Below are 14,701 nucleotides of genomic sequence, written 5' to 3'. Positions count from 1 at the left end.
CTAATTTTCAGCCCCTACATCTGGCTGTCCACCTCTGGAGAACCAGTAAAGACAGAGTAAGTCCTGTGGATCTGTTCTCTTGAGCCAAGCCCTGAGATCCCCTGCTGCAGTCCTGCGTTCCCTCCCCCAGTCCCACACTCAGGTCCAGAGCTGGGAAGTGTTCCCACAGTGCATTACCTCTGAACAGAGAAGAAGAAAGAGGAATGTAGCACTATCCAGCATCCGTCAATAATTCATGAGGCTCAGACTGAGGGGCACCAGTCGAGGCAGTTTTCCTCTGACATGGGGAAAATTAGACTTAGGTTCTCTTATCTCATCAGAATGTGCTGAATACCACAACTGTAACTTCTTTGTTATATACCATAAGTCCAGTGTGTGCCTGTCATTTCACTTGATACTCATACCCCCTGTGGAATGTTGAAATTCTTTTTCAGCCACTCAACTGACCAAAACATATACTAAATGGACCTTTAGCAAGTATGAATTGTATTAAGCAGTGGTCCTCAGTTCTGGATTTCCCAGACCAAGATTCTCTATCCTCTAACTGTAGTGACTGGCACAGATTGACAAACTGATGATTACACCAACTAACAATACTTCTAAACCTACTCATCTGCTTCTATCATCTTTTCTTATTTTTATTTATTAGTGAATGTTTGCGGTACATAATGACGACATTCATCACGTGGAGCAGGTACGTGAATATAACACATCATAATTCTTTTTATCGCCTCTCCCTCCATCTCTTTCATTATCTTTTCTGAAAGGTGGAACACCAAAGAGCGTATAAAAAGCACAATCCAGAGTAAAGAACTGTTAAGTTAAATATGCTGAGCTTTATGAAATTCATTATATTGCCTTTTTTTTTTTTTTTTTTTTTTTTTTTCATTTTGCCTCAAACTAGTGAAAACAGTGCTGTGACAGCACTGCTTCTCAGCCTGGCCTTTGGAACCGACTGGGTTAAATCAATTTAGAAGTTTGCACTTGGGCTTGCTGAGGCCTTTCTAGAGTGTACCATAAGCCATCCAGATTTATTAGTTCTCCCAGAAACCCAGGAGGGAGATCATTTCAACCCACTTGGCAGAAATGTAGGCTAAAGTCTTGAACACAGAATTTATAGCCAGTGAGAACTTTATCCATCATCTATTCCACATCCTGGGTTCATAGATAAAGAGTCTGGTCTGTGGCAGCAATAATTATTATTATGTGGTGGCAATAATTACTATGTGTTTAGTAGTTTACAGTTCTTAAAGCACTTTTATATTCAGCAAATATTTATTGAACTAGGATAGAGGCTAAAACCTGGAGACAGTGACTGGGGAGAGTATGAGGGCTCCCGAGTCTGTACTTCCATCACTGGCGGAGGACCCTCTAGCATCCTTGTTACCATTTAGTCGCTATAAAATGGGATGTCCTCCTAGATGAGTTAGGGTCTCTGTCCCCAAACACTGGTTACTCAGTAATCACAGTCTGCCCTCCATCTCTAAAGACGAAGGAGACCTTGAGTCAGCGGGAAGGTCAGCACCAAGCTTAGGCCAGCTACTTGCCATCAAGTTTCCTCTCCTGGCTCCTTCCTCTACCTTCACGTGGTAGACTCATGAAAGACCACAGGCCTCACCTTCAAAGGCAGTCTCAAAATATCTGCCGGGAGCTGCCGTCTATGTAGACCTACACTTTCTTAAAAAGGAATTCTATTTTTAGGTTTTGAGAGGCAAAGGAAACTAACAGCCTCTGCCCCACATCAGCCCCATCACAAAAAAGAAAAAAAAAAAAAAAAAAAAAAAAAAGGACAAACACATGCAGAAAGAGGGAGCTGGGGGGCGCAGGTTCCTGTAGGGAGAGGGGCCCAAGGAAACTTGGACCAGGAGCTCACTCTTACCAGCCAGGAGAGAACCAGTAGTACACAAAGTAAATATCATGGGGCACAGGGTTTGGGCGCCGGCAGGGGACGCGTGCGGCCACAGCCCGCCCCTTGTCCTGCCTCCCTGGCCTATTAAGCATTCACCTCTCGGAGCCCAGAGAAACCCGGCCCCGGCGCCTGCGTCATGCTTAAGGTGGGACTGCGGCTAGGCGGCTGTGCTCAGGCGTGGTGCTCGGTGAGGATGGCGAGTGCCGGGGTGACCCGCCAGAAACCGCTCGCGAATAAGGTGGCCCTCGTTACGGCCTCCACGGACGGGTAAGTGCCTGGCCTGGGGTCTCTGAAGCCCGAGGTGTATGCAAACAGCTAGTGGCCTCTTCGTTTTCACCTCCCCGGGCCCAGTCCTCAGGCCCCCCGGGCCATCAGAGCCCTACACTAGAGGAAAGAGGAACCACGCGGTCGGCCTGAAGTTCTCCGAACCCACACTCTGTGCCCACTACCTTGCCCAAAGTTGTCAGCACGGTGCTGCCCCCACAGATCTAGGCTCCTTGTGCTCTGGGCTGCCCCAATCAACAGCGCCACCTAGAGTCTGGGAAGACCAGAAATCCAAAACTTGAGATTTCTGTACAACTTCACCATCTCCACCCATCCACTATAATGTTCCAGACACCCCTTTTGGGCTTGTAACCAGTCTCCTATAGCAGCATCTCCCCAAACCTAGATGAAACACAAGACCAGTACACTTTGGCCTACCCTGCCCAACCTGTGTGTCACCCCAGAGCTCTTCAGTGTTTCTCATTTCTATAGGATTTTGCTACACTCTAGCTCCTCACAAATCTGAAATACAGATGTATGAGAAATGCTAATGACTGACAAATGTCAAATATGTAACCCTTATTCCCAGGGTAATATTTACTTTCTTAACCAGTCTTTCCTGTGCACCCCCAAAACATAACTAAGAACAGAACTTTGGAAATGATGTACTCTAGCAAGGGAGATGTTTGAGTGCAAGACTCTGTCCAGTGAGAACTTCACACGACAAATATGGCTGCTACTGGACACCCAGAATATTTCTTTCCCCTCAATCTCCATTTGGTATGGGGCCTGTAGAAAGTGATGTGTATTCTTGGGAATAGAGGCTAAGGAACAAGATCATAATAAAATGAGGTCAGTATGACTACCTACATGGTAACAGCTGTGCCATGAAGCCTATTTTTACAACTAGTAGAAACACATGGAGATAATACAGAGGGAAAGCTAACATCCCAATTCATATCTTCTGATTCAGGAGCTCATGCTCACAGCCTGTCTTAGTTTCTTTTCTCACATTGCTGAGACAAAATACCCTACACCCAAAGGTAAAGGGAGAAAAGTTTATTTAGCTCACAGTCTGTAGAGGTTTCAGTTCATAACCAGCTGACTCCAAGGCAGACCAGTTCATAGTGGGCAGAAGATAGCAAAACAAACAACAGAGGGGAGAGATTAAACTCTGTCTGTCCCTTATACTGTATGTAGGTTATCCAACCCAGGGCACATGTAGAATTCACACCCTTAATCCTAGTCAGAGCAATGCTAAACCAGTCAGCAGAGTGATTCATTAATCGTACACCCCTAACCCCAGCATTGTATACTATAGATTCAGATACCTCTGAAAAAGCCCCATGACTACATAAGGGTTTGGGAGGACATCTAGACACAAACCATAACACAGTCTTTTCCCTTAAACAGTTCTATACAATCTTGGTATTTTTCTTCCTGCAGGATTGGCTTTGCCATCTCGCGGCGTCTTGCCCAGGATGGGGCCCATGTGGTCATCAGCAGTCGGAAACAGAAAAATGTGGACCGTGCAGTGGCCACACTCAAGGGGGAAGGGCTTAGCGTGACAGGCACCGTATGCCACGTGGGGAAGGCGGAGGACCGGAAGCAGCTGGTGGCCATGGTGAGCAGCAGGGCTATGGGCCCTGAGCCAGGAGGTGGCAGAAGGGAGTCAACCTGAGCCTCCATCTCTGCTTTCCTAGATAGCACTGAATCCAACCAAACGCTGCTAAACCATAGTAGTGCATTCATGTACCCACACCAACCTACCAGTATTGTTTGTCCCTTGTTGTTATGTCCATATCTTAAAGCCTAAGAACCATTTTTCCCAAAGAATCAAAAATCACTCTTATGCTTCAGCCCAGCATTATTGCTTGGGCAGCCACCCAAAACAGCTGGTCCTGGTTCTCTAGTAGTTTCCTATGTCACTGTGGAGATAAGAAGAGTAAATACAATAACAAAATAGATGTTCCCACCCATGAGCTAGTAAATGATCCCATGATCCTCAGTTTAGAGTCCTTTACTGGAGGCAGCCCACTATGTTTTAGCCACTCATTTACTGTATGTGCTCTTTATTCTGTTCAGAACCCTACACAGGTTTTCTCTAAACCTGCCAACAACTCAAGCAAGGCAGAGATTATTCTTCCTGTTTACACAGACCAGTTCAGATACCTAGAGACACTTTCCAATGTCCTGCAGCTAGTAAGGAAATAATTGTGATTCAACCCAGACCAAACTCCTTTCCCTTTTTGGCAGCCTACATACTACTGGGCACTTTTCCATTAGCATAAGGCCAGCCCTCAGGCACCCATATGGATTTTAGTCTCAACATATCTAAGCCAGTGTTACAGTGGTACTTGACAGCAGCTTTCCAGTTACACAAGAAAATATGAACTACCTAAGCTGCTCTTCCCTGAAGGGTCAGGTTGTATACTTTATTTCCTGGAGTGAATCCGAGAACCTTACACCAAGGGAAAACATAGGCTTGTGATAACAGATTGGAAGGTTGGCAGAAATAACTTGGATAATCTTAGAAGAGGAGGCTCTTAAATTATTGTCAATAGTAGTATGGTGGGCAGAATAACATAATTCTATTTTTAAGGAATCTTTCAGATGCCCAAATGTGCATTGAAGAAGGTCAGACATGAATCCAAGAAAGTCACCTTGCCTGGAAAAGGTCATTGGAGAGAGCCTGAGATTATGAACTCAATCCTGAGAGTGAAGGGAGACATTTAGAAGCTTTTGCCAATTAGTGACTGGCCATTTGAAATGCAGCAGTTACTTTTTGCAGTGCCGGGGACTGAATCCAGGGCCTCATGTAATTTAATGTCAGAATCCTAGCTGGGTATAGTGCATGCCTCTGGGAGGCTAAAACTGGAAGATCACAAATTCAAGCTCACCCTGAGCAATCTGATGACTTAAGAGACCCTGTCTCAAAATTAAAAAGTAAAGAAAGGACTGTAAACCAGGCATTGTGGTGCACACATGTAATCCCAGCACTTGGGAGGCTGAGGCAGGAAGATCGCTGTGAGTTTGAGGCCAGCCTGGGCTACTTAGTGAGTTCAAGGCCAAGCTAAACTTCTTAGTGAGACCCTGTCTCAAAAAGACAAAAAAATAAAATAATATAAAATAAAATAAGACTATGGATGTAGCACAGTGTAAAGGCTCTGGGTTCAATTCCCAATACTAGAAGGAAAAAAATCCTACTGGTCCTCTCCCCATCCCTGAACCAGATCCAACTATCGGGGCCTGCAGCTCTGGCTCAGAAGTGGGGCTTGAGCTATACCTTGAGGAATAAGTAGACCTGAATGGGAGTGGAAAAACATAGTAAATAACCAGATGGCCCTGCAAAATAAGGAGACAGCCAAAGAGAGACTGAACAAGAGAAGGTAAACTTGTAAGTCCATAGCAGAAGGCATGGGCCCAGGAGCAGTATGGGAAATGGGCTGCCTGAGAAGAACAGAGACAACAGCCTCCCTAGGTCTCTACGTAGGAAATGAGGAATCTGAGGCTTTATGCAGGTTGAAACAGTTATTAAGGAAGGAAGTCTAGCGGTGGTACAAAGGATACAGTAGGACCCTGGACCAAGGACATTAGTGAAGAAGCCATTGTTTCTTGCAGGTCTAGAGCATTGGCAGTGGAATCACAATAAATTGCCCAAGAAATATTTAATAGGAACCAACCAAGAAAAGCTGCTACCATGAGGATGAGTATTATTCTTGGCATCCTGATTTACATCATGATTCTCAAGGCAGTGAATGAAAACCATTATTGATAGCTTCTCCACTTGATTATTCTGTTTCTAAAAAAACAAACAAACAAAAAAACTGTAAGTAAAGGTCAGGACACAGACGACTCCTAACTATGTGGGTACAGTAATCATGTAATTCAGAGCAAGACCTTTAAAGAAGGCTCATAGGTACTTCGCAACCTTCACATCTGTCTCTGTTCAGTCAAAACCAGCCTTCTGACTGGGCATGGTGTCTTACACCTGTAATCTCAGCACTTAGGAGGCTGAGACAGCAGAATCACCGTCAGTGCAAAGCCAGCCTAAATTACATAGTGAAACCAGGTCTAAGAAAAAAATAAACAGCCTTCTCAGGAACCAAGAGGAGACATAAAAAATAGATATGTTATGTACATGTACCAACTTGCAATGATGAACATTAATCATGTACTGGAAACAGGTACTAATATAAATAAATTTTTAAGTGGGGAAAAAACAGCCTTCTCCCCCAGTCAGGTGATTCTGGTGATTTCCAGGATCCTCTTCCCCACCCCATCACATATGTATCACCTCCAACTTGATCTATACCTTCTCAGTTACAAGTCTGACAGTTTGACAGAGCAAAGGCAAGTAACTACCAGTAAATACCCTAGCGCTTTGCAGCACAATGTGAACATTTACAGGGCACAAGAAGGTACTGGCACTAGTTTTAAAAGATTGTGTGACTTTAAATTTTGTTAAATTTATATGTTGACAGCCCAGGCATTCCTTTAGCTGGTATAGAAACAACTGAGCTTAGCACCTCGTTAGCAGGAATAATTAGTTAAAAGGAGAAGGTAGCAGATGGTGTGCATTGTTAATAACACCCCTCCTGTGCCAAATGTGAGGCACAAAGTTGATCAAGGGCCCATTTAGTGTTACTTGCCCAAGGCATCAAAATTGCTAGTTTGGGGCAAATGCAAAGTCTGGCTTCAGGGTGGTTTAGCACTGAATCCTTTGTTGGCCGGTTCTCCTTGGCCAGTCTCTACTCTCACACACGCCTTCACCACCTGCTTTCAACTTATTAAGGAGGTGAGAATCTTCTTTCTTGGATTTCTCAATTTAAACCTCAGTTTCTGCTTCAAATCTTCTGTGCCGTGGGGCCAAAAAGAAAAAGAGAGAAAATGGCATCAAAGCTGAATGCAGAAGTGTTTTAAACCCAGCCTAGAGTCTTCACCATCATAGCGCTCCTGGAGCCAGTTTCATAGTGATCCAACTTGCTTTCAAAGGGCTCCTATGAACTAGCTCTGTACTTACAAAGTACACGAGAAGACTTAATGTCGGGGCTACCAACACTAGCACTGTGCCCTGAGCAAATCCCTTTACGTCTCCAAATGAGCAGGCTTCCTGTTTTAGCCAACCCTAATGCATCATTACCAAGTTATATGACCTTAAAAAATTAACTTCAAGGGCCAAGGATTTAGCTCAGTGGCACAAGTTCCTACCTGGCAAGTATGAGGTCATGAGTTTGATCCCTGGTACCAAAAAAAAATTAATTTCAAACCAGGCATGGTGGCTCACGCCTATAATCTCAACACTTGAGAGGCTGAGGCAGGAGGATCACCACAAGTTCAAGGCTATGCTGGGCTACAGAATGTGTCCAGCCTGAACTAAATAAATAGCAAGACATGTCTCAAAAAAAAAAAAAAAAAAAAAAAAACTTTAACAGACCACATTTTCATCACTCCACTAAGACAACATGGAGCCAGATGATCAAGGCCCCTCCCACTGGTGACCTTTCATGGGTCTATTTAAACCAATTTCTTTATTCAAGTAAGTGTGGACAGGTTGACTCTTGAGATCATGGTACCTTATTCAAGGAGACCAGACAGCCATCACTTGGGGAACTGGGATTGTAATTCCATGTGAATAGATAGGGGGAATGTAGAAATAGATTTTGTAGCCCGAGTTGGAGGCATGAGAATAAAGGAGCTCCCCCAAAAGAAGATGTAGGCAAAAAGTCAGAGACACCCTTCGAAGAAAAGGAGGCTAGAAAGACTGCCAAAGAAATCAGACAACCTTTAATGGTTAGCAGCAAAGATTAGGGTAGCTTTAGCGAGAACGTTTCAAGAAAAGGTAATTTTGACAACTGTTCTTAAGGAGACATTTCTTCTCAACATTGATAAGTGAATGTCCCTGACTTATCTGTGGCCCTAACCCAGATCTCCTCCTTTCTCTAGGCTGTCAACCTTCATGGAGGTATTGATATCCTGGTCTCCAATGCTGCTGTCAACCCCTTCTTTGGAAACCTGATGGATGTCACTGAGGATGTATGGGACAAGGTGAGAAAGGATTAAAGCTGCAAAAGGGCAGGCCTCAGAAAATACTCAGCACAAACCCAGTCTGCTTTTAGAATGTCTTCATTGAGTGCCACATTGATGGGATGTGCCACATACCTGGCACACACCTGGTAAAGGGCAACTGAGGGGGTGGCTTCCTTTATCCTGCTCTTCTTGTTCATCTCTGCTTTGACTTTCTCCCCAGCTTTGCCTTCAGTTTGTTCTCTGCTAGCCACCTTCTGCTTCCCTTCCAGGGTGCTTACCCACGCTCTGCTTCCTGGTTTATTTCCAGCAGAGATGTGGCAGCTAATAGGCCAACAACTAATACACTTAAACTTATACACCCACCCATCCCCTTTTCAGCTGCCAAAATGAAATGCTTTTTCGTTAGCTGGGAAATGTTAATTGCTGCTAGTTAGTGAAATACCAATTCTGGTGACATGACCAAAGTTGCTGCTTCATAACATATGGCCTTTGAAAAAGACCTGTCCTCTTTTCTTCTAAACCACCTACTGTGAAAGCCTGAGAGCCAGATGTCTAATTTCAAATGCTGAAACATTGGATTTTATGTGGTTATGTATGCTTACATCACACTCATATTTCTTCACTTACCTACATCCTCTAATTATAAAGCTTTAATTAAACTATTTGTCTTTATTTACTAAGGTTAATATTCCCATGTAATTTAGAAATACTAAATTTATTATGATCTCCCATCATTTTACTTTTTACACTGACGTCAGTAATTTCTGAACACTGGGGCCGGGGATTTAGCTCAGTGGTGCAGCACCTGCCTGGAAAACCTGAATTCCTAAGTTTGATTGGCAGTACCAAAAATAATAATAATAATAATAGCAATAATAATTTCTGAACACTAAAGTTTAAGGATAACTAAATATTATAATTCATTTATCAGTGTTTCACACACATAAGGACCAAAGTGCCAAAATGTTCTTCGGTAAAACAGTTTTTATTCTGATACTTTGAAATGAAGAATCATCTTCTGTGAATAGTCTAGCCAGTACATGAAAATCAATTTTTAACTAAGTACTTTTTATTTTTAGTTTACATTTTTAATATGATAGTATATCAAACCTAAGTGCAATGGCTGAGCCTTGACTGTACTCTGCAATTTTTTGTTTGTTTTTTGAGACAAGGTCTTACTCTGTAGTGCAGACTGGCCTCAAATTCACAGTGATCCTCCTGCCTCGGACTGAGTGCTGAGGTTGTAGAGGTGCACCACCACACCCAGCTTGAAATTTTTTTAAGATGTGAATTTTGGGTACAATTGTGGAAATTTTGCTATAGAAGGCATAATAGATAAAACTATTATTATCAAAGTACAGCTCTTAAAGATAAAGGAGCAGGCAAAGACTGAACAGAATGCTGATAGCTCAAGCAACAACACCAAGAATCATCAAATTAAAAAACTTCTGTACAGCAAAGGAAATCACCAACACAGTAAAGAGACAAGCTACAGGATAGGAAAAGCTTTTTCCAGCTACTTTTCAGACAAAGGACTAATACTTGGAATATATAAAGAACTCAAAAAAAATCAGACCTCCAAATGTAAAGACCCAGTCAAAAACTGCACATCTAGAATGAGTAGACACTTCTCAAATGAAGTACAAATGATTAATAAGTACATGAAAAATTTTCAACATGACTGGCCGTTCAAGAAGTGCAAATTAAAACAACACTGAACTTCTATATCATTTCAGAAGGAATGGCTATCTTCAAGAAATGAATGGCTGGAGAGGCTTCAGGGTGAGGGGTGACCCTTTTTCATTGATAGTGGAAGTATAAACTGGTACAAGGACTAAGGATATCAGCATAGAAACTCTTAAAAAATAAAAATAAAAATAGAAATTCCATTTGACCAAGCTATTTCCCTTCTAGGTATCTCCCTAAGAGAGTTAAACATATCACATTACAGAGACACATGCATAACCATGTCTATACCCACGTTTATAATAGCTAACTCTTGGAAATAGCCTATATCTATCAACAGATGAATGGATAGAGAAAATGTCATATTTATATACAAAGTGCTACTGTGTCACAAAGGATAAACTTAGCTGTTTGTAGGAAAATGGGTCCATAATGTTAAGTAAAGTAAATCAGATACATAAGCTTAAATATCACATGGTTTCTCTCAAATGAGAAATCCAAATTGTAAACAAAGTGCAAAATAAAAGACAGACAATAGAAAAAAACTTACCAGTGTTAAATTTCTTGTATGTGCTAATGAATTGTGGTTGTGTGAGAGAATGCTTTTTGTCCTTGGACATGTATATAGAGTTACATGTATGTACTTTCAGCATGATCATGTCCGCAACCTCATTTCAATGGTTCATTAAAAAAAAAAAAAAAACTGGATGGGTACATAGAACAAATGAAGCAAAAATGTGAACGATGAATGAATCTAGGTGAAAGGTAGCCGTGCAGTCACTATGCTTTTATTACAACTTTTTTTTTCACAAGATTGAAGTCTTTCAGAATAATTGACCTGGAGCATAGGAGTGGAATGTCCCAATATCATTTATGTTAGGAAAATGCAACAAGATCCTACCATTGCTTCAAACTGAGACTGTAGATGCTTTTATTTTGGCCTATGCCCCCAGCTTCCCAGAAAGAATCTCCTTAAGATCTCACTTTCTAATAAATGTCCAGCTAGATCATCCATCCTGGAGGCCCAAAATCATCCATTCTCTAACCCCAGAAGCCAGAGAAGTACCTAAACCACCACAGGTCAGGACACGTCTTCCCACAGCCCACTCTGGATCCAATTCAGGTTCTCCCTACATGGAAGAAACACATGAAAACCTAGCTCAAGTCCAAAGCTGCCCTGAGAATTTAGGTTCATTCCAGGCCTCATCATAGTTGGCCGCTTAGGAGAGATGAGCCAGGCTCCATTCTTTCTCACCTCAACCTAATGTTCTCCATGCAGCTGAATGAGCTTGTAAGAGGTACATCTCCCCAAACCCTGGCTTCTTTCCTTATCAGGCCAGGGCAAATTATTCCTGAAGTCTTCAGCTCCAACAAACAGATCCTGGGAGCACATAGTGACTTCCCATCACAGTACTCTTCTCAAGCTGTTTCCCCTTCTCTGTTTCAGACTCTGGACATTAATGTGAAGGCCACAGCTCTGATGACAAAAGAAGTGGTGCCAGAGATGGAGAAACGAGGGTACAGAGAGTGAGAGGGGGTCTGAGGGCAGTGGTCTCCAGTGGAAAGAGAATCAGCTCTCTTTTTTATTTCCAGAGGTGGCTCTGTGGTGATTGTGTCGTCCGTAGCAGCCTTCACACCATTTCATGTAAGAACCCCTTTGTCACTTCTAGCCAGCTCTTCATTTCACATCTTTCCACCCCTGCAGTTGCCCAAAGAAATATGTGTCCTGTTTTACAATCACATCACCAAGTGCTTTCCCAGAGATGCCTGCCTCCATGAACTGTAACTGCAACCATCCCTTTAAAGAGACACCTACGGACCACAGCACTTGATAACAAATAAGAACCAAGAATGAGGGACTGGGGATTTAGCTCAGTGGCATAAGCGCCTGCCTTGCAAGCAGGCAGTCGTGAGTTCCATCCCCGGTACCGATAAAAAGGGAAAAGACAAAAAAAAAAAAAAAAAAAAAAAAAGAATCAAGAATGACCTGGAAACTAACAGATTAACCCATTCTCTTCTTTCTCCAGGGCCTGGGTCCTTACAATGTTAGTAAAACAGCCTTATTGGGCCTTACCAAGAACCTGGCCTTAGAGCTGGCTCCAAAAAACATTAGAGTGAACTGCCTGGCGCCTGGACTCATCAAGACTAATTTCAGCAGTATGGTGAGCAAGGGAAACCCTGCAGTCCACTGGGACTCTTTGAAGAGCATCCATCTTTTTGGATAGGGAAGCCTACTACCTGCATCCTTGAGCTTTTACTCACTTCCATTCCCTCCACATACCAGCTGCCCTTCCCAGGCCAGATCCACACATACTCCTTTCCTGAGATGCAGGGTAGAGAGACTGGAATTAAAATTCTACCCACTGTTTCATATCTCCTAAAGTGCATGAGAGTTGAGGAGACCCAGCAAGATACACAGGTCTAGATCATTCACTGGGGCTAAAAGAATGGAACAGAAGAGGGCAATGGGGAGAGCTAGGAACCAAGAAGCAACAGCGAGTAAAAGGAGAAGTCTTTCCATCCTTCTCATTGGATGGAGGGACAATTTCCTCCCTCAGTTTGCTGTTCCTCTGTTTCCTCTATTTGCACATAAAGACATTCCCCTTTTTCCTGCAGTTTTGGATGGACAAGACAAAAGAGGAAAATGCAAAAAATTTCATGCAAATTGAAAGGTAAGCTGTCACAGGGATGATTAGGAGGGATAAAGGTAGAAAAGTCTGATCCCCAGTGTAGCCCACCACGCACTGTCTTGGTTCCATAGATAACAGGGCCATGCTCTTTCGTGCCTCACAGACTTCAAAGTTCATAAACTCTTCATTGCAGAGGGCTTACCAAGGAGGCTGCTTCCATTACAAAAAGCATAGGCATCAAGGTTTCAGTAAAGCCAAACTGAGAAAAGAGCCCTGACTTCCTTTCCTGTCTGCCTCCACCTCTGTGGAAACTAGAAATCACCAAAACCAAAACCATGCTATTTTAGTTAATTCACCCTTAGTTAATAAAGAGTCATGTTTCCAAAGCTTGGGTTGATGATCCTACAATCCAAATAAAAGGACTGAAGGGATTTACTAAGCTCCAAATTCTTTTGCATAAGGAAATTATTGTTTTCCCCAATGGACTAGCTAAACTATTCAGACACCTTTGCTGAACTCTCTTTCGTTTAACCCTTTTCCCACTCTCTGGCTCTTGGGCACTCTTGTCTGTTTTCTCCATCTTGACCCCTCAAGGACAACTGCCAGCAGTGCATACCTCTTTACTGGTCCAAACATCTCAGACATAAATCCTCCCAAAGCCATTCTGATGGCAGGCATGAGCTGCAGGCCTAATATACAACTCATAAATCTGGGTATTGTCACCTAGTGCACCAATGAATGACCTGGCCCCATGCATCTCAATGCTGGGCACACATTAGAATCACCTGGGGAACTTTCCAAACCAGTTTTTCAGACCAGAGCAGAGATTCTTCTTTACTTGGTCCAAGATGGAAACTGCACATCTTTTTTTTTTTTTTTAAGTCTCTTGAATTCCAAATAACTGCAATATACAGCTAGATTGGGGATCCACTAATCTAAGCCTTGTAGATTTGAGCCACACACTTTACCCACCTCTATGCTATGGCAGTCAGTTTAAGTGTTCCTAACTATGGAATCACTAATACAATGACAGTCAGCACATTCTTACAAAAACAATGATCTGAAATGACAAAAATAAATTCCTAAAGAAGTAGTCTACAAAAGATATCATTTTAAACACATCATTTACTGTCACAGACTCCCTGACCCTTGAATAGTATGCATACATGTGAGACCAATTCTTTTCAAGTAAAAAATAATCACTCACCATTTTACCAATACAACTTTAGATTTTGGTGTTTTGAGCACTTTAAAAAGCAGAGTGTCCTTATATGATTTGCATATAATTGTAATTGCTTCTGCAGAATGTTTATTCTTATAATAAATTATAACAACATCCTTATAGTAAGCAAAAAACTCTTAGACTGTATCTGAAAAATCATCTAATAATTCTTGGTTGAGCAAATTTCACTGGGCCAGGTGATGGGGCCTTGCCTTTTTGGGTTTTACTCCCTTCCTTATTTCCCCTGTCCTCCAGGATCGGCAAGCCAGAGGAGTGTGCAGGCATCGTGTCTTTTATGTGCTCTGAAGACGCCAGCTACATCACAGGGGAGACGGTGGTGGTAGGGGGAGGAACCCCATCACGCCTCTGAGGCCCACCTCTGCCTGTCATTCTACTCACCCTACAAAATCAGTTCTGCACTGTGATAAGTTCCAACCCTTCCAGTCAAGAAGTTCTGATGAAGGTTCTCACTGTTGCTGTGGCCTTGGATAAAGGCTTCCTTGAGAACACAGTGCTTGCCTGCTGAGAAGCCTGCATCTACCTTGGCAAAGACCAACAAATATTTTTTACCTAGATCTCTGGGGAATTTGAGGGGAGATGGGAGAGAGCCTGGAGTGGAAGGAGCAGAGCTGAAAATCAACAGCTTGGAAATGAGGTGCAAATAAAATGCAAATGATCGCCTCGCTCTGAATCAGTGTTCATTTCTCAGTGTGGGGTGCTTAGATATGGCAACTGAGCAGAGAGCAGAAGTCTGGGCAGGCTGCCGCTCTGGATCCCCCATCCCTCCTCCCTGTCTCCAGGACCTGAGCTTGCAGCTCAAGGGTGGAGGTGTCTGCAGAGCTGCCAGCTGGGAGGAGATGGCTCCGGAACTCCCAGGTGCTACTCTCAGCCTCACACACCCAGGGATGAGTGCCAAGGAAGCCATGGGATGCCCGAAGCTGGGTGGGAAAGCAGGAAAGG

The 14,701-nt window shown here is 43.0% G+C and overlaps 1 protein-coding gene across 1 annotated transcript; it reads left to right on the top strand.

Annotated features, from left to right (window-relative positions):
* The first annotated feature begins 1,968 nt into the window (after positions 1 to 1,968).
* On the top strand, positions 1,969 to 14,432 carry LOC100719714 (dehydrogenase/reductase SDR family member 4). The gene is made up of 8 exons (XM_003474467.5): positions 1,969 to 2,176; positions 3,620 to 3,797; positions 8,120 to 8,221; positions 11,337 to 11,407; positions 11,483 to 11,534; positions 11,917 to 12,051; positions 12,506 to 12,561; positions 13,997 to 14,432. Exons 1-8 carry the CDS (start codon positions 2,046 to 2,048, stop codon positions 14,109 to 14,111), a joined length of 840 nt encoding a protein of 279 aa, XP_003474515.1. The 5' UTR covers positions 1,969 to 2,045; the 3' UTR covers positions 14,112 to 14,432.
* Positions 14,433 to 14,701: the final 269 nt, after the last annotated feature.

This window comes from Cavia porcellus, unplaced genomic scaffold (assembly GCF_034190915.1).
Source record: "Cavia porcellus strain 051 isolate PalLab524CR breed Dunkin Hartley unplaced genomic scaffold, mCavPor4.1 scaffold_26, whole genome shotgun sequence".
Classification (NCBI taxonomy): domain Eukaryota; kingdom Metazoa; phylum Chordata; class Mammalia; order Rodentia; family Caviidae; genus Cavia; species Cavia porcellus.
This window is presented reverse-complemented; position numbering and strand designations above follow the sequence as displayed.